This window comes from Lagopus muta, chromosome 5, assembly GCF_023343835.1.
Source record: "Lagopus muta isolate bLagMut1 chromosome 5, bLagMut1 primary, whole genome shotgun sequence".
NCBI classification, from domain to species: domain Eukaryota; kingdom Metazoa; phylum Chordata; class Aves; order Galliformes; family Phasianidae; genus Lagopus; species Lagopus muta.
Window position 1 is genome coordinate 22,671,446 of NC_064437.1, and position 20,415 is coordinate 22,691,860.

At 40.6% G+C, this 20,415-nt stretch overlaps 1 protein-coding gene across 2 annotated transcripts in view; it reads left to right on the plus strand.

Annotated features, from left to right (window-relative positions):
• Positions 1-20,415, plus strand: part of ATF6 (activating transcription factor 6) — a 72,030-nt gene that overhangs the window by 13,217 nt on the left and 38,398 nt on the right. Inside the window, exons 10-14 of one of the 2 annotated variants that reach the window (XM_048944914.1) lie at positions 9,921-10,064; positions 11,603-11,722; positions 12,671-12,773; positions 13,334-13,398; positions 17,191-17,302. In XM_048944914.1, coding sequence (XP_048800871.1) covers positions 9,921-10,064; positions 11,603-11,722; positions 12,671-12,773; positions 13,334-13,398; positions 17,191-17,302 — 544 coding nt within the window. Of the gene's footprint in view, positions 1-9,920; positions 10,065-11,602; positions 11,723-12,670; positions 12,774-13,333; positions 13,399-17,187; positions 17,303-20,415 lie in introns of both variants that reach the window. The other variant, XM_048944913.1, reaches the window with a different exon arrangement.

A 20,415-nucleotide genomic window follows, 5' to 3' on the forward strand; every position in this document is an offset into this window, starting at 1 on the left:
GTGTTTGTACTTCTTGCAAATACATTTTCCTTTAAGGCAATGAAATATGCTGATAATTTTACTTTGATAGGGATGAGGTTAAAGAAGGCTGTTTCTTAGTGCATTTAGGGTTTGTTTTGGGATTTTTTTCACTATTAAGCAGAAAAATCAGCTTCCTGATACTACATGATTGCTTTTGATATCCCACCTGCATTTGTAAGCATTACTACTCACTCAAGAAATGCTATTCTTATTGAGACATAGAAGAGACAGAGATCTTCCTGAAGCCAGCAATTCTAGTTGTATCTCCATTACAATGACAAGATAGAGCACTTGAAGCTTTTTTTATTTGTGAGAGTTGGAAACAGAGCAGAAGATGAGAACAGGAAGACTTACTGCAATGCTCTGAAGTTCATGTGTCAGCTTCTCTGCTCCAAGGAGTGAGTGTTGAGATTGATAGCAAGGAACTGCTGTCAGGGCAGATTGAAAGGTCAGTTTGTGCTCATTATCTTTGTAATGACTGGTAACTTCAGAAATGAGACAAGGTTAATTTTTTGACCTATTGGATATTTTATGAATTAGAGCAAGAAGAAATTCTTGAATGTCTGGTTGCTCCTGGCCAGTGTTACAGCTGTGTGTGCCAGTGTAATTGCTGAGACTGAATGTGTGGTCTGAATCAGAATTGGATTTAGACAGTGAAGAGAAATGTAACTGCATATTAACAAGGAGCTACTCTTGTCTTTATTTTCTTTTTTATTCCCTAGCAGTGTGATTAAGCAATCACACTGCAGTTAAAATACTTGGCTGTACCAAGGTGATGTGAACATGGATTGTGCAGCATCCTTTGGAAGGCTCAGAATGTGGGATGTACAAATGCCAACTTCAGATCTCACTCCTCCCATGTACATTTCCTTACCTTTATAGAGGTGTCACTGACTTGTAGCACCATGAGTGGGTAATTGTGATTGCTGTTGTGCTTAGTCTGTAACAATGAGGGAGTTTCCAATACACAGGATGTTTTTTATCTTAATATCTGTGCTAGCTTATAGTTCAGCAAAATAAGTCAGTTTCCCTGAGTTACTGAGTGCAAAGAATGTAATTTCTATGCATAAGTCAACTGGGAGATGAATCTGATTTGAAGCTTTGTGAGATGGTTACCGTTTCCTCTGTGTAGGAAATCGTCTGCAAACCTGTATGGAGGCACAACAGCATTCAGGCACAAAATGTTTTGGTTCAAACATATTAGCAGTGAATATTGTTTTATTTAAAACCAATGAACCATTGCAAAGAGAGAGTGACATCTGAACAAAGCAGAAATGTGGGAATTTCACCCCCTAAACTCTGCAGCAGATTTTGCGGTTGTCTTAGTTGGCTTTATTGTGAGATACTTCTCAATTTTGTAATCGGAAGTGATGGGATTCTTTGAAGGCTGGAGGTAAAACAAAGGAACAGATATAGGTTTTCTACTTAGCTGTCTATTTCTGTCAAATCAGAGAAGCCAGGGAAGTGCTCCGGTCAGCCCTGCAGACCATTCTTGGCTTCCAGAAGGCCAGCAGAGGAACCCCAGGTAGTCCTTCCTTCCTGCAGGGAGCACAGCCACTTGTTGGCTGTTTGTTAACCGTGAGATGTGTGGGATGCTCCACGGAGGACTCTGAAGCTGATTATGGGAAGCGGTCTGGGATGTGGCAGCCCTTGGCAAGTGAATTTAGCACGTAAGATTGATTGCTGGAACAGAATGCTGCCTGCTGACAAGTATGATATGTGTGTAGGTGATCTGTAGCACTGAGCTGGTAAATAGGGGAGTGGTGCCGAAAGTGTGGCAGGGAAACCAGCACATCAGCCCCAAAATACTGCTTGAGAATATTGGAAGCAAAGTCTAGTCCTGTTCACATAGCCAGTGACAAGAAGCATTCTTCACTCTTAGAATTGGCACCATGTTATCTCTGGTAAAGAATGTAATCTAAATTCAGTGAGAATGAGGAATTAATACTTTCTGGTTATGAAAGTGGGTCTTACAGAGTTTACTGTTACTAAACTACTCTAAGATTGTTTATTTTAAATATTAGTGTAGAATCTGAAATTTTGAATTATTACAAGTAATTTAGTGGGAATTCTATTAGTAAAAGCCAACGTTTGCTTTATACAAGATGAAAGGTGCACAGGAATGTCTCGTCTGTGTGTCAATGAACTATTCTCTAATCTTTGCATATTATTTAGAATTGGATATAGCATATATAAAAATTTCCTTTTATTATTACTTAAGAATGATTGGTGAGGTGCATGAAGGGAGAAGGGTGCACTTTGACCTCTCTAAGGAATGAAATCACCCTTTTGCCTCAGCCTTACATACCATGAGGTGCAAGGCAGGAATTGGCAGCATGCAGTGTTTGCACAAAAGGCAGTGAGAGCACAGGCTTTGGCATGCAGCTGGAGCAGGAAGCACAGCATCTGGAGGCAGGTATCTGCCCTTCTGCTTGCCTTCTGTGAGAGCGTGCGTGGGTCAGTGCTGTCAGGTTCTCAGCTGGCTTCACACCCTGAAAGACTGCTGACTTCTGGCATTAAGCAGCCTCTGATTAGCTGTGCTTTTTTTATCACTCACCATAGGAAATCTGATAATTTTCCAGACTGGTGATTTCCATATTTCTGTTAGAGCATGCCAGGGTACTAACCAGATCTGAGAACGTGTTAAAACAATGCTGAAACAAATAGAAACCAAACACATGTGCTAGTCTAAAGAATCCATGTATTTATTTTAGGAACTGTTTTATTTTTCTTCTCTGTTCCCGTTTGAATGTAAATTATTTTGTGCATTCTTTTTAATCCTTAATTTAATCCTTAAAATTCTTTTAAGTTGTAGCCCTACTGGTAGAGGCAGCAAACTGCTGGCCTTCTTTTTTTTGTAGTAGGAACAAAAAAATAGGGAAGGGAGAATGGTCACAGAAGATGCAAAAGATGGATTCTCTGCATTTCTGCTTCTTGAGGCAGCGATGCCTGTAAGCCTTGCTTGCTTGTGGCCCTAGCACTGCTTTTTTTTTGGCTATGAAGAACATTCAGCGAGATACTCTTATTTTCATGCTAATCAGTCTGCTCAAATTTACATGTTGATCATCTAACAACAGTTTTAGAACATTTATAAGGGTAGCCAGCCAGAATGTCTTAACCACTGTTTCAGATATTGAGTGGACAGAAAACAAAAAGACAAAGTTGGAAAGAGGAAGGGCAGATCTATGAAGAGGCTGAAACCAGGGTGGGGGGGTTGAGAAAGTGATGTGGGTTTATTTTATTTTTTTGCTTACAAGTCAGCCATCTCTGCATGGCTGGAATCCCTTTCAAGCAGGAAAACAAATTTGGTGATGCAACCAAAATTCTTAAGCTGTGTTTGGGATGGAAGATGACTGAGGTGGTGATTGATGCAGCTAAGTAAGCTTCTGCTTCTTAATCTCTCGTGTCCTGTTGACCTATAGCAGCTGCACTAGAATTGCTGGCCTTTCATAGAGGTTTTGTTGCAGCTCCTCCCTGGAGTAGGAGTCCTGATGGGTTTTCCTCTACTTTCCAGAACTATCCTGGAAACAGAATAATCTATTTATAGTTGAGAACCACTGAGCAACCTGCAAATAAAGGCACCCGCCTGGGTGGCTGAGAAATAGGATTTGTCTGCTGCTGCTTCTGCAGTCTGCAGCTTGGAGAATCAGTAATTTTCAATTGTTAAAGACTTAAGGGTGTGTCTCATTCTTGTTCTGGCAGCACAAGCATTGGGGAGAAAAGAGAAGTAGTAAGGTTAATCATCTTCTACGAACAATGAGGAAACCACCCAAGGGTAGTTGAGCTGCATGCTACCATGTCCTGCTCTTTGTAAGCATGAGGCAAGCAAAGCATAAATCTTTGCCCATTGGGATGCTGTCCTGCCTAGCCTGCAGGTTTTTTGTTGGTAGTGGTGTAGCCTCTGAGCTTTCAAAGCAGGCACTGTCTGGGGGCTGCTGGAAGCACCATCCATTAAACATACTGGTATTGGTGTCTGCGTGGCTTGGAGCCTTTACTTAAGCTGAGCAATCTCAAGTTAATGCGTGGGAGAGCAGGATTACTCAGAGGTTTCATGCATTCAGTGGTGGTTTTGTGCACAGTTGCTATTGTTTGAGCCTTACCACTGGGCTCCCTGATTAAAGAAACAGACTTGTCTTGCAGCAAGCAGGAGCCTGGGGAGCTGCTGCATACCTCAGTGATGGGATAGTGGAAAGTCAGAGAAGGCTTTTGGTAGTTCCCTTATACCGTGAGCTGCGTGGGCAAAGAAGTTAGCCTTGTTACTGTTATATCATGTGCAGCCAGTGCTGCATTCCTGCAGAGGTGTTGGAACTGCATGTTTCAGGTTTGGCCGTTCACGTTCTTCCCACAGAAGCCAGTCCTGGGCCAAGGTCTTAGTGTGGTTTGCTTCACACCCCGACAGTGCTCATCATGGCAGGCTTTGTAACATCCCAAATGTGTACTCAGAGCAGACTAAAGCCTAGTGTCTGTCACCTGCCATAAATGAAAGGCAATATCTAGTAACTGCAAGAGAGCGTTTGCTTCTGTTGTCCTAACAGTTCTCCCCGATGCTGTGTGCTCATTCCTTACTCCATCCCAGCACTGAGCTGAGCAGGTTGCTTGAAAGCATCACTTTTAAAGTAGTGGAGGGGTATTCCAGCCAGGTGTCCTGTTTGGTGAGTGCTGTCTTCCCACTGTGCTGGTGGTGCCTGGTCAGCAAGTGGAGCTGGGCAGGGAGCATTAAGTCTTGTAGCCATGCCCCGTGATTTCTGTCAGCTTCAGGCTGAGCAGTGGTCTCTGAACTTGTGCTGGCCACTGAAGCATCTAAGAGATGGCTAAGAACAGGACCACCACCACAAGTCACGGTCTGTACAACAGATTGCATTTCTCATTCCTTATTCATCTACTCCTGGGCTTCTTTATACACATGAAGAAATCTTCTAAAGGAATATGGAGCTCCTCAAGTGTTTTAGGAGACACAGCAGAAGTCCAGGAAGATGTTTATGGCTTTAAGACCCCTAAGCAGGGAAACCATCTTTACTATTTGTGGCAATGGAAGTGTAAGTTTCAGTTCTGAGCTGAGTGTTCGTTTGAGTTGGAGGTGGTCCAAAACTCAAAAAGTCCTCTGGTACATCTTTGCTCTGGTGTTGAAATTTCTTTCAGGAGTGAGAAAAATAGAAAGGAAAAGGACAAACTGGGTAATTTGGACATAAGGGTTTTGTTCCAGACCTCTTAGAGTCTCTCTGAATGTGTTGGTAGCTTGAGTAAAATTGAACACTCTGAATTTTCTTATGGACTACAACTGCAGGAAGTGATTCCTTTCTCCTCCTCCTGCTGATCACAGCCACATGTTCGTCCTGGCAGAGCAGTGCCTCGGGCCGGCTGTGCTCTCCTGTTTACCTTGTCCTGCTGGTGCAGTCACAAAGCCTGCACACGATGCCAGACACTCACTGAGGCTTTCCTCTTTTCTCCAGCAGTTCATCCACTGGGGCCGGAAGTGAAATTTGCAAAGGTTTCACCCTTAATAAACATTGAATTGCTTTTTAAAGAAAGCAAAACTCAAAAGCTCACAGACACTGTCCCTCCAGTTTCAGTGGCGTTCCTCATCCTTCTCTGCACGAGAGAGAGCCACCCTCCGTTCACCAGCCCAGCACTTGCAGAGAGGAGCTCTGGAGCAGAGCGTAGTGCCTTGCTGTTTTATTGGAGCACCCAGGCAGATACGTGGTGCCCTTGCTGACAGTGAGAAGTGGGAAAGCTCCCCAGAGAGCATTTGGTGTTGTCACAGCCTTGTCTGGAACCGCTTAAGGAGAGCACATCGTCTTCAGTTGGTGTCTTCTAGCATTGTCAACTTCACCCTGTTGGAAAAATCCCAGCTCGTATTCAGAGATAGTTCTGTCCCCAGAAAACTCTTTGTTATGATATCACTGTTGGCTTTCGTCTAGAAATTCCTGTAGAACTTAAATGTCAGTATGCAAAACTTGAAGTGCATAGGGTTTGTTCAGCCAGAATTAGAAATGAAATTTAGTTCAGGCTCTTGGCAAGGCTTGCTTTTACATTTATCAAACTGACATTCAAACCAAAGAAGTAAAAATACTGCTAAAATATCAGGTGCTATTGGCTTCTTGGAGAAACCGTGACAGGAGGGTTGCTTTTCTTTCCCTCCTGTGATCGAATTTATCTACACTTTTGAGCACACATCTGCATGAGGTAGTTAGTGGTTCGTTCTTTTTTTATACCTTGGATCTGATTTTGCATTTTAAATGAAAATGAAACAATAGCTCAGCCAGCTTGGACAGAACGTTTGTAGCTGTGTGAAAACCCTTTAATGCCCACAATATCTGGAATATTCATATGCGGGCTGCAAAGATTTGATAAGCACTCGGGGTGCGTAAGCTTGACCAAACAGAAAAAGACCCAGTTTCCAGCCTCGAGCTGGTCATCTCAAACAAAGCTACTTCTCTGCCTTAAAGCTTTCTTGACTTCTAAGTTGGGGCAGCAACTCATTTCCTCCAAGTAGCAAAACTTTCTCACAGCAGATATGCCAACACGCTCTTCTGTTTCCAGATTTTCATCTTGAGGGCCAACAGAATGAAAAAATTTTCCTTGATTCTACTATGTAATACTAAAATATTTTTAGCTGAAAATGCTATTTTTTTTTTTTTAGATTTTTTTTTTTTCTGTTCTAAAGGGGGAGATTATCTACCTTCACTGTTTGTTCTTTCTCTCCTCTTCTGCATGTTCATACATACTTTACACTGACTTGCCATCTTCACTCGTGGTTGGGATGTGGGCTGCAGAGCCTTTGTTTTCCAGCTTGTTTTGATGCTGTTCTATGTAGCATATGCAAAGCTCCGTGTGCAGAAGGTGGGCAGGTATTTCCAGGTGTACCATACAAGAGAGATCCATTTTTATCCTAGCTGCTGAAGTGGTCTTTGGTCATAAATTATGCTTTTCTCACCCTAAGTAAAGGAAGATTATTTCTGATATCATACCCTCATGTACCTACTTGACAAGTCTTTGGGAGTGAAGAGTCAGAGGATATGGGCTGTTACCTGCATGTCCACTCCTATCTGTTACCTGAAGATGGAGCCCTGTTTACAGGCAAACTCTGCAAGTGAACCTTTATGGGAGGAAGGAAGGAGGAGACACTATGCTAGAAGAACAAAATCTTCTATTTGGATGGGAAAATCTAACAAAACTCCCTAGATAAGTAAAAAATGGAAGACAGGCAGTATTTCAAGTTGTGTTGGGAGATTCTTGTCAAAAATAATGTTTCTTTTAGTATTGGGTCATTACCACAGTCTAAAGGATCAAGGAAGGGTGTTTTTTGAGATTTTGGGAAAGGTGCTTTTGGTCATCATCCTACAAAAAATGAATGGGACAAGGGAGCCAAGTGTAGTCCATGTAGCTTAAAGCTTTGCTTCAAAAGAAAAAAAGAAAGGCCATTGCAATTAATACAATAAATAATATCATATTTTCTCCTCAAGTTGGGTGTGTATGTTCTTAGAATTGGGAGCCATGCTTTTTGCCTGCAAGAACAGTAAAAGATATTCTGTTCTTCTCCTTTGTTTCTTGTTGCTGAAGAAATCTTCTTTCATGTTGATACATCCTATCCCATAAGTGGTGCCAAAAGTGAAATTTAAATTTTAACAAAAAGCTTACAGTGTAGTTCCCTAAATTAAAGCTTGAGATAAGGGAATTGAGTGGCTGTTAAAACAGCTAAATTAGGAGCTACCTAAATGAAGCTAAATGAAGATTACCTGTGACTGCAGAAGTGTCATCTTTTTCCTCAATGGACTTGGTTTGGATTTCTCTATTCTGTTCAGCATTTGGAAAGCATGTTACATGTGACACTTCACCTCAGACTTGTCACCTCTGCTAGCTGCAACCTGAAACAATAAGAATTATCCTTGCAGAATTGTCTTCCAAGGAAGAAGAAAGAACCATCATGGAAAAAAATGCAGAATTGTTACAGTCTTGTGATTTGGTTGTTAACAAGCTTGAACTAAAGAATTACATAGCAAGTTTTTCTGGTTTGAAGTTTCATTTTGAACAGGAAGGAGAAGAAGTAGGACAGAATGAAATGCCATACCCAGCAGGTTCACCAACACTGGTCATCTCATTCATTTGAGCTGCAGAAAAACAGGTTGCAGGAGACTGTTGAAACTTTCAGAGCTTCTGTGATAGGTGTTTTTGGTTTCATTACTAAATTTCTGTAAACCTGTGGCTGCGAGGGCTTGAAATTAGAGTAAGGACCCAAAACCACTTCGCAGATAAAAGATTTTCAGCAGGAATGCATGGCACCCCTTTGGGTATCAGCCTTAATTTTCAGATCTGGTTCTGTCTCTAGTTGCTGCCAGCTGAACCAGTGCCTCATTGAAAGAGAAGGAACGCAATCTCATAAAATTGAGTAGGTCATGGAGATTGGTTCTGTGAAATTGGAGAGCCTGATGCTGGCTAATACACGAAGCTACGAACAAGCCATCCAGCTTTCCATTCTACACATGAGAAGCAATGAGACTTCTGGATGTTAGCATTCAAATGCATTAAGGAAGCTGTCTATAAATACTCTTCTGCCCACTGTCCTTGTAGTGAAAACAAGCTCAGAGGTTTCTGCTGCCTAGGTTCTGTGCTGCTGCCTGGAAACCTGAAGGACACAAGGCAGTCCAAGCGACATTAGCCTGTATCTGGATTGTCCTGGCTTCACAGCTCTGCTGAACGTGACACAAATACTCATGAGCAGACTTGGGTTGCTATTAACAAGAACATAAGTACGTTGGCAAAAGAGAGGGAGTGCTAGGCAGCTAGATCTGCCATCCTTCTCCTTAGCTGGGGACTACTTAACCTCCTGTCCTTGGTAGCTTTTGTCTTTCTTTGTTATAGCCATTTGCATTTATTGCCTGTTGCAATGTGATGCCACGTAACAAATAGGAAAATGAGACCTTCCCCTGCAGGGTTTATGTTCTGCTACACAGGAGAGATGGAGCATGAATCAGAATGTAGTCTGTAAGCAGTGATCAACATGCATGGCAAAGTCCTCGTCGGCATAGTGGGGTCCTCATGCATTTTTGCTGTGTTGCTGCTGGCAGTGTTCTGCTGTTGTCAGCCAAGAGGGTTAGGGCTTCATTTTGATGTGTATTTCAGGAAGCATCCATGTTTATAGAAGAATAAAGCTAGCCTCTGGGAAGGACAAATTGAAGTAGTGCTTCTGTGCTTTCGGGATTTCTCACTCATAAGTAGCCCTTCTGAACTAGGATGTCATCAGTCTCGTGAGGCAGTTGTCTCATTTTTCCAGCTCAGTTTGAAGTTTTATTCTGCTTTGCCTCTAGGGCAGCACAGGCATTCTTATGCTGTGTGGCTGCCTGAGCAGGCTCCAGGGGAAGATGCTGCAATCAGTGCAAACACAGATCAGGAAGGCAGGGTACATTGTACCATGCCCCACTGCCACTGCATTGCCAATCCTGCTGTTGTCTGTAAATCCACATAGAGTTGAACTTCATGTACAGTTCTGTTGAACATCTGGCATAATATTCCAAGCCAGCAGCTGCACAGGATTTGGGAGCTATATTTTCTTTACATATTGTACTAGTATAAACTATGTAAATTGACTTTGAGGCTGATGAAAGTGGAAATGCGTTTTATTTGTGTGTAGGTCATTTTCTTATGCCTACAGATCGAGGTTACAGATTCATTTCAATTTCGTTAGATAAAGCTTAAGATAACAAGAGAACCAGAGCTTATGACAGGGGGGTTGGAACTTGATGATCCTTGAGTTCCTTTCCAACTCAAGCGATTCTATGATCAAAATCCTTCAAAAAAGTAAAGCTGAAAAAGGGAACAGAATTGTTTTTGTCTACTCGTGCTCAGAGTGATAGTCTTGCAGATCCCTTGTATATAAGCAAAATATCTGTTGTGTTTTCCAGTGTATTTGAAAAAGATCCCAATGGAGTTGATTCCACCATGAGTTCCAGCCACCGGACCAGAAATCTCCTGGAGTTCTCAGCTACCAAGGAGCCCAGCCCAGCTCAGAAAATACCCATTGACATAATTTCCCAGAAGATTAATAGGTGAGATGAAGACTTTTCACGTGTTTTAGGTGGCAGAGTTTAATGGTGCTTCTTCAGCTCTTCATCTGTTTGATTATTTTTTTTTTCCGTGTTCTTTATTTTGGCTTGTGTGGTTAAGATATGTCTTACTATCTTTTCTTCATTTTCAAGCTGTAGTATTTATTTTCTGAGTTACTCGAGAGAAAATTGGAGAAGTTAATGGCTGAGAGTTCTCTGAAATTAACTAGTACTGCACTTCTTAAAAAAATCTGAGTCCAACCTTATGCTTACCATTATTTAATTATATAGTTGCTTTAAAGTTCCTCAATCTCTAGCACTCAATGCATAAGTGAACATATAATTGTCTCCAGACTGAAGTCTGGCTAATCCAGCTCATGTTTTCCACTTATAGGATCTATCCTATCAGATTGTCCCTTTCCAGTAGAGTATTTTGGCTGGTTGAACAAAGCCAGGCACAGATGTGCAGAAAGCTCTAATACCTTTTGCCATGAAGAAAAATGACAATAAATCACAAACACTTTAATGCTGTAGCCATGGTGAGGGCTTTGTGTCCTGTGTGGCATGTTTCGGACCATGACTTATGTGACATGGTTGTAAGTAATTCCCCTAGGAGGCTGTGCTAGTGTGTGTACCTCCTCCTCTTCTTTCACCCTGTTCTTTTTGCAAGCAGTGAGCTCTTTGCTGCATATTCTCCTTTATCAGTATTAGATACAGTAAACAGCAGAAGCAGATGGGGAGAAAAAGGTGGGGAAACAGGATGTGAATAAGTTCTTTCATTAGGTCTTGTAACTGATTTTTTTTTTCAGCTTGGAGGAGCTACGAGTCTGTCAAAATCATGACGACTAAGGCTGTTATATTTATACCCTCTCAAGGGAGGATGTTATTGTGGCTGTTTGGTGATAAATAGTTAAATCACTCAAGTAATACAGATAACAAGGAGGAAGGAATGTTATTCTTTGTTTTGTTACTGAAAGTTCTAAGGATTTTTGCATTGAAATCCATGCTCTCTTTCACATTTTCTCAAAGCTAATCCAGCTGCTGGAGGCTGTTGGAGATGTTTGGGAAAACAGTCCTCTCTGCTTGGCTTTAATATAGTTTCTGGCTGCTATGTTGTCATATAGTTTGTATTCTTTCTTTCTGCATAGTTTGAATGGCTAATATTCCATATTCCTGTGGCAAATCCTTCATAGCTTTGGAATGAAAGAGAAAGTTGCCTCTGCTGAGATCTCACAGTTTGCATTTTATGATGAATATTTTAAGAGCTGCATTTCTTTTCAATATCTGGCCTGTAAGGGAAGAGATTTTGGAACTGTTAATGCTGATCTCTACCCTGTGTCGAAAGCTACCAGACTCTTCTGGGGAGTTGACTAAGACCACTGGATGTTTGCTGGAAATTGTTGTTCACCTTCTTTAAAGGTTTCATCTGAACAGCCGTAACCTTTGTGGGTTTACCAGTGGTCACTTTTTTTTTTTCCTCTGAGTTTGGTCAGAGTTTAATGGAAAACTTCTAAAGATTTCCCGGTGTCTTTTTTCCTCAGGTATGATAATTCTGTGTCTGATAACAAAGCGTTGATGATAGTATCAGAAGAACCACTGTTGTATATTTCACCTCCACCACCACCCTGTCAGCCCCTGATCAACCGGACAGAGTCACAAAGGTGAGCAGACCTTTTCTGAGCACTTAAGCTACCAAGTTAGGTGAGTGGACAAATGGCCTTGGGTGATGCTGTTATTCATTCACAGTATTCATCCAGTCTGTGAACAATGGCTCTGTAAGTGTCTGCACTGTCCAGTGTCTACTGCCATGGAGACAGGAGATCCACTCCAATCTTTTTAATCTTCTGATGCTTTTAGCAATGATTTTCACTCAGTATACACAATGGTCACTTAGCAATAACTGAACAACAATTTGCTGGTTGCCTGGAGGTTTTTAATGACTTAAGAAGAGATTTCTCTTATGTGGAAGTATTTATAGTATGGTAATCAGAGCCAAATAAAAGCACATCTGTCAGATATATGTAAAATATGGTCTTCTGCCCTTCAGCTTCTGATACAAGCAGACTTGTCATTGCAGATCTGCTTTATTCATTATTAGGAGATCCTTAGCTCCATTTTTTTCCAAAGAGTAAATTTAATTTCTCTAATTTAATTCCATTGTACTTTGTCCATACTTCCTTAAATTTGTTTGTGATATTTCAGCTTTCTTAGCCAATATTTAATCTTGATCTGATAGTCTTTTGATTTTAAATTTCAGTAGTCTTTCTAGTAATTTCAAAACTACTGTTCATTGGGCAGAAGAAAATACCATATCTGCTTTATTGAAACATCCATAATTCCAATACTTTATAGATATTTGGCAATTGATAACCGTTGTTGGTTCACTCCATCTGAATCACTGTATTCTACTGTCTATGAATTCTCTCATAAATTGAGTCTTGCAGTAAAATTTGCGTATTCTGATGTTAAAAATTAGCCAGAAGAGTACTAAATTGCCATGTCTTTAAAGTGTTCTCTATAATTAAGAAGTTCTCCCACTGTTGTTTGGAACATCTATTCATACTGTTGGTTTGTGGTGTTTGTTTTTTTGTTGTTTGCTTCATTTTTAGGCTGAATCATGAACTTCGAGGATGGGTTCATAGACATGAAGTGGAAAGAACAAGGTCTAGAAGGAAGTCCAATAACCGACATCAGAAAGCACGGGTTATGCAGGTAAGCAGGATTTTACTAGTGAGTCAGTATCACAACAGGATAAATAAACACCTCTCTACAAAATCAGTAGATTCTTCTCACCAGTGTCTAAAGGAAAATGACAGAAAGTTTAAGTAGGGCAAGTTTGGGCATTTCTGGTGTCTCTTAACACCAGAAGCACGATGTGGGTAATATATTTTGGCAGAGATACAAAGTGGATGTGACTTCAAAAGAGTTCTATGAATCAGGCATTCAGATTCAATTGTAGCAAATTTTGTTCTTGGATATCCTAATACACGTACCTACTGTGTATACAATATCAACATCTATTATTCATTTCTGATCAAATTGGCTGTGTTAAAACACTTGCCTTTTTCTTTGTCTCAAGCTCGATTGCTGCTTGCCATTTCAGTTATTCTCTTGTCACCAGTGAAAAAGCGTCCATGTGTTTGTTGTTCAAGGTCACTCTGCTTCCTTGCATGTTCCGTCTGCTACAGCTGTGCATCGTGTTTTATGTAGTGCTAAACCAAGAAAATATTTACTGTTTCCCATTGGTGTCATTCTTTTTTCCCTTGTTTCAGAGCTCCGTTAGTGAGAAGGTACATTCCCAACTAATGACCATGCCTTACACAGACACAAGCCTCAGGTAAGGCAGAACAACTTGTTTGTTGCTTTCTAATTAATAACTTTATTTTTCACTAGCAGCTGGTAAAATTGTCTGTTTATACTGTGTTGTCAGGTTTCTGGAGTGAGATGCTAGCTACATTTATTGGCCTCATTTCTGTACCTCGGTAGTTAGCTGCTTCTTGTGATTCGGACTACACTTAAAGGAACCTGGTATCAGAGCTTTGCTTTTCCTGGGTCTTTCTACCAATGAATCTTAATAAAATCTTTACTTATTAGTACTTACTATCTTAGAAAGAGACAGAGTCTCTTTCTAGACAGATCTGAATCTTTAAGGAAAGAAAAAAAAGCAGGGGAAAGAAATATTTTATAAGAAAGTTTCTAAGTGTCAGAAGTCTAGTAAGACAACAGTTTCTCTGTCTTCAAGAGTAAAAGCACTATAGTTAGCACCAAATATATTATTTAGATGAAGTGTCATTACATCTTATATGTATAGTTTCTCTTCATCTCCCGATTTTCCTTGATGTTAATTAGAACATCCTCATTTGGAGTTTCTTGACTCCTCACCCACACCTGCATATATTCTGTCCTTTTCTTGGAGGATGGGAAAAAATGGAGAGAAGAGCTTAAGGAAACTAAAAATTCTCTCTTCTGTATTCTCTGTGACAGTGTTTAAAAGGATCTCTGCTTTGAAGTGGCAAGGGGGAGTAAGGAAAATGGAGTATGAAGAGGACTTTTTATTGAGAGAAACAAGTTAGATGTTGCCACTGAAATTAAGACTGCTGTGGCCATTCCATTTGCATTGCAGCTTTGAGAGCAGAATCATCCTAGGAGAAAGCAGTGAGCTGTAGGGAAGTGCTGTGGAAACCATGCTGCCAAACTCTGATTTGTCTTGACTAGTAAGTCAACAAACAAATAAAAAAGCCACTTTTATAGTTCTATAGGCAGATGAAGGATGTTCATTTTAACTGAAAACTGAACCAACAAGGTTGTTCTTACAGCATAGGGTAGTTTAATATATATACCTGCATTACTCTTGGAAAAAAAAAAAGTATCAATATAATAAAAAACAGTCTGACATCATGCAGCTCTGCATGGAATATTTACTGTGCTCAGAATTAAATGAGGTGCTTTTTGTGTTGTCTTTTTTTCTGGAGGATTGATGTTTAAACGAAGGAGACCATTGAGTGAGTCACAGCAGTTACATGCTGTGACCGTCCTGGAACAGATGAGAGCACAGAAAAGACTTCCAGTTTCTCCCAAAGACATCAGTTACTAGATGCTGTGTGAAATCACAGAGTAGCAGAATAATTTAAGTTATTAAGGGATCTCTGGAGAGGTCCAGTTCAACCTCCTACTCCAAGTGAATTTAACTTCAAAGTCAAATCGAGTGGTTCAGAGCAGTGTCCAGCTGAGCTTTGAATATCTCCTGAAACAGTGATGCCACCAGCTGTCTAGGCACTTATCCCAGGGCTAACCCACTGCCATTGTGAAATATTTTTCCTTTGTAGCCACTTGGAATATCTCCTGTAGTAATTTGTAGCTATTGACTCTTATCCCTTCACTGTGCATCTCTGTCAGAAGAGACTGTCTCTATCTCCCTTTTCAGTTTCCTGATATATGATTGATAGATAGATAGATATATCCTCATATATAGATATATTCCTGATGTATGTAACTTAAGTACATGTAGACAGCTCTGAAACTCTTATTAATGAACTAAATGCTTTTATTTATATTACACTCTCTAGACTTTTATTCAATACTTGTTTTGTGATTAGAAATCTAGTGACCACTACCTTTTAGATCATCCTTGCTGGTGACCTGTTGTTCATGGGTGAATCCATGCATAGGAAGATACTAACAGCATGTGGATTCATCTTTGTGTGTAGTACTGGCAATTCCAACATTGCTATCTTGTGTCCTCAGTTCCTAAAAAAAAATCTATCAATTGTAAGGCGTTGCAATAAAGTCAAAGAAGAGGAAGATCAAAATCAAGTTGACTTAAAAACAAACATACATGAAAAATTCTCAACTCTCTTCAGTCTTCTTAGCCTTCTTCAGAGGTGATTTTGATAAGAATTTCCGTAAATGTGCATTTAGGATTCAGATATCAAGCTCTGAAGAGCACTCAAGTTTTTTTCCTGTTTCTTACTTTTGCACTATAAAAACTGTGGTTCTTGATGCTTAAAGCACAGTGCCCACAGCCTTGCTCCTTAAAACAAGCACTCTTGCCACATACTTGTGCTCTGTAATGCATTACAGAGTGTCCTTCTAACTTTGAAAATGAAAAAGACTCTTTTTTATTATTATCTTGGAATAAATAGCCAGATTCAGCACCACAGTTTGGAGACACAGTCTAATACACAATATTACTAAAAAACTAGAAGTTTTGAACCTGTTTTGAGTCCTCCATTTCTCCCATCCTTTCATGAAGCAATCTGTGGTGGGTACCCTTAAATGCACAAAGGTCAGCATGAGATAAATCAACTGGTATTATCTAGAATTCTGAACTAGTGATAAACATGGAACTCCTCTACCTTGCTGAAGGCCCACTGGTTCCCATGTACTTTGTTGTTCCATCCCATGGCTGGATTTCAAGTGACAAAAGGCTGTTTTCCAGATCTAGCTGGATCTTCTGTAGCGTGGGTGAGAAAACGGAACTGTGGGACCTATTTCAGTTTTCAGGATGTGTTTTACTGAGCAATATGTGGGTGTTCTGTCTTTTATCACAGTACAACTTCAATGCTGAATCTCAGGGGTGTTCCCATGGGCCTCTGTGTTTTTATGAATGAGCAATCAAGCTCGGATTAGCTTGGATCTTTGTTTCCTGTGTTGTGAAGGATGTGATCTTAGTCTCCATTTGCATTGTTTAGCTAATGAGGGTATACAGAACAGAACTGTCTACTCTTGATCCCCAGGATTTTCACCTCCCATTCTTGCTAAGGGAAGCCAGGTTTGGCAGCTGCACTCCTATCTCTGTAGGGCCAGATGAGCAGTAAGAGCAGAGAGAATGATGGCCTGCTATTACTGCTACTCAAGAAAATCACTTGATGATAGATTTGAGCCTTGTTTGAGAGGCGTAGTTATGTATATTTTAGAAACATACCAAAATAATCTAAATCAGCCACCGTAGTTTAGAATCTGGGTCAGCACCAGGCAGCTTGGGAGGAATAGTCCCATCAGTGTTTTTGCCACAAATACTGCAAACAGATAGTATGCTATTAAAGTGGGAAAGAATTAAAATGACTGGTTGGAGATCCAGCTAATGGTTTGTCTAAGTACAGCTTTGCAATTTGATTAAATGTGGTATTTTTGAACGGGAGCAGGATGATAACAAAATGTGCTGGGAATTTCTCACCTTTCCAAGATAAACACTGGATTGCATGACTTGCTAGTGTTTTCACACAGAATATTTTTGACAGTGTATTTTCCATATGTCTGGGATATTTAAGATGATAATTGTGAGAAAGATAAGCCAGGATTACATGAATGCTGTGAATGTCTTCTTTTTACTCCACTATCTAAACTGAAAGTGAAGAGCAAATCTTTGAGCTGACCAGAGATGCAAAAAAAGAAGGTGAATGAAAGAGACGGTGATATTGTTGCATTGAAAAGCTCTGTTTGTGTTTAACTTCACACTCCACTTCAGTAGATCTGGTTGTCTTCACCTGCATTTAATGTTCTTGGTGCTCCTTCAATGGATACAGAACTGCTGTTTTTTGAAAAGCATGTGTTTTAAAGCCATTTTCTCATTAAAGTTAACTTTCTTGTGTCTAAAATAATTACTTTCTTCCCTTCTTAATTTCAGCAGGAACTCAGGGAATGAGCTCCAAGTGTATTATGCCTCTCCAAGGAGCTATCAAGACTTCTTTGAAGCTATTCACAGAAAGGAAGATACATTCTACGTGGTGTCATTTCGCAGGGTAAGTGTAGCAGTTGTTCAGTGCTGGTCTTTTGTATGAATCCGTCAGTCTGTTACGCTGTGTGTCTTGTGACAAGAGATGTTGTAGTCAAACTTGAAGCTAAACTTGCTTCTTCATAAGTGATGGTTCAGTATAACCTTCACAGTAAAATGGCTGGATTGTGATCTTCTCAGATATGCTTGTCACAGTTAAGATTGGAAAGAGAGTTTTGCAGAAAGCATTGTAATGCAAGGGCAATACAGCATGGGATCACTTGAAAATCCCAGGGACAGGGGAAGCAGGATTGAAGTAGGAGCATCTGGAAGTGAGAGACCGTCTGCAAAGAAATGGTATTTCTCTTTGCACAGTTTTTAAGGTAAAATGCTGATGCAGTTTTATCGGGTGAGCAGTAGGTAAACTCCATGTATTGTATGAGTTTCTAATGGGACTAATTGTTAGACACCTTCATTGAAAGGTTAATATTGACTGGCAGAGTTAATACCTTAGGCAAGCGAGTTGTTCACCCTCATCATAGTTATAGTAGGAGTACTGAGCCTTGAGGTTGAATAATTTTTTTCAACGTAGCCATAAAATCCTTCAAGGCCAGTATGTGATTCCTGCTGCTCTGCAAGAATTCCAGTGAAGGATTTCATCGCTCTTCCTGTGCCTGCTCATTTTTCCAGATGTGCAGTGTTTCTATTATGGATTATGCAGGCAGGGAGGGGATTGAGGAACACAGTGACAATTTGGAGAGAGAGCCTGTACATGGCCATGCTCAGGAAGCTCTAAAGAGGCGGAACCTTTTTGTGTGTGTTGTAAATGTGTTAAGAGCTCGTTTAGCGTGTATGTCAGTACAGAGGAACGGAGCTGTGCTTAAAGGCATTCAGTTGTGCACATGTATGTCATTGTATTGTGGCAGTCAATCCTGACAAGCACTTCGGAATGCTGTGAACAGGTATCTTACTACAGTATTTAAAGAGTTGCTTCTGCAGGGTGCAAAGTACCCTCAGCCCAACACACCCCAAGTGGAAGTTTCAACCCTCCATTCTATGGAGTGTTCAGAAAGTATCACCATCTGTTTTGTGTCTGCAAGGAAATTGTAAATAAAGGAAAGATGTTCAGGCAAAGGGGGTTCTGTGGGGCTTTTTGCTATTGCCAAACTGGCAAATCTGCCTTGCCAATTTCTTCCTCTCAGGCACCCTTCTCCCAGCCCTGATTTGACATTTATGAAGTAACAAATAGACCAAACCAATTTTTTTTTTTTTAACATGATCAGGATGACTGAAAGAGCATTTGTTGAAACTGAAAGGCAACAGCTTGAAAAATAAGCGTTTGTGTTGCTCTGTACAGCTCCTTAGCACTGCAGTATTACAGCCAGATGCTTGGTGGAAATGAAGAGTACCTTCAGAGTTTTGTAAGAATAACTCCCCTTTGGCAAACTTATGCCTGCTTGGAGAGCAGGGCATAGAGTTCTGGGTTTGTGCAATACTTGCTGGGGTCTCAGTGTAATACTCACTCAGGTCCAACCTGTGGTTAAACACTTGCATGTGGTAGCAGGCCAATAATCAGAGTAGTTAACTGGATATTTGTTTAATAGGTGTAATAAATTTTTTATGCTTCAGGGTATAGGAATAAATGTACTCTGTGCACAAATTATTTCTGCTCAACATAATGTTATTTCTATCTTCCCCTAAAATACTCCCATTTGAGATTTTCTATGTCCTGTGTTGAGCAGGACTTCATTCAGTGGTACAGTTTTCTGTTGTTTTGTGATTTTCAGTTTGAGACAGGTGAGCCCTTGTGCTAGTGTACAGGACAGGCTTGTGCTACAGCTTTGGTAGGCATATTCTCACATGTGCAGCACACTTAGCAACAGTAAAAGCTATTTTAAAACTGGAATTCTGAGTGTTTGATGACACTTTCTGTGCTGGAAGCCTGAGTGGTCTTGGTTGTTACAAGAGTAAGAAGCTGCTTGGGATCTGGTGATGGAAATCATTAAAGCAAACGGTGGTTCCGGCAGCAGCTGGTGGGTGGGAGAGTCTACTTCCTTTGTTTAGTAAAGGTCTTGCTGAGTACTGAGGCTTGCCTGTAATTCACATTTGGCCCAGATGTGAATCTGGGGTCTTACCTTGCTAAGCCTCCTGCCTTGCTATTTTGTGGCTGTAACATTAGAAGAGAATTGTTATATACATGCTTATTCACAACTAATGTTTTCCTAGGACCCTGCAACACCTTGTTTGTTTCCTCATCATGAAAGTGTCCTGAGTGGTAGGAGGCAGGAAACTGGTAGCTGCAGCTACAGCAGCTCATCCACGTACAAGCAGTCCTTGCCTGAGGTCCGTGGAACCCCGCAGCAAAGAAAGCAGTTGGTATTGCTCAGCTGCCCTCTTTCCTGATGGCTTCAGACAGGGGAATGGACAGGGTGGTATGCGTATGTGTGTGCTTATGCAAGGCCAGGAGCTTGAGCATTGCCAAGTCTCTGGTGCCTGTTTAAAAGCACTGAATGATATGCACACAAGAAACAGAGTTGTGTGGTGGGATGGCTGCAGGAAGCAGTTCTGTGGCAGTAGAAGAGTGCCTGTGGCCACTATTCAGCCAACAATACTAGGCTGTGCATCTTCAACTCTTTGCAAAGCTGGTTTGCACCCTGAGTTAGAGAGCTGTGTTTCAAAGCTGAGAATGGAAATGTCTTCTCTTGCTCCAGCTGAAGACCTCTCCCCACATCTTCAAAGTTCAGAAATCAGAATGCATGACTTTGGTTTCAAGACAGTGATAACAGTGTTTGCCATACAGAATTTTGTTGTTTTTGCACAGATATTTTATAAACAGTATGACAAACACGATCATTTAGAAGAAAATTACTGTATCTGGATCTGAGATGCTATTTCTTTCTCGCTCAGTCTTCTGTCAGTCTGCCCTGTGTAAATCAATACATGCACATGTAAAAGCTTGTGTAACACATCTTTCTTTGGTCTAGTCTGCAGTAACTTTCTTATTATGTGAGATATATGTGTTTAGAAAAGGTTCAGGCAGAAGAAAAAAATATAGCGGTACTTTTGTTAGGATTAGGGTTTTATTAAGGGTTGAGTAGAAATATGAGATTAGTTTCCAGTATTGGGATTACTAGGTTGTGT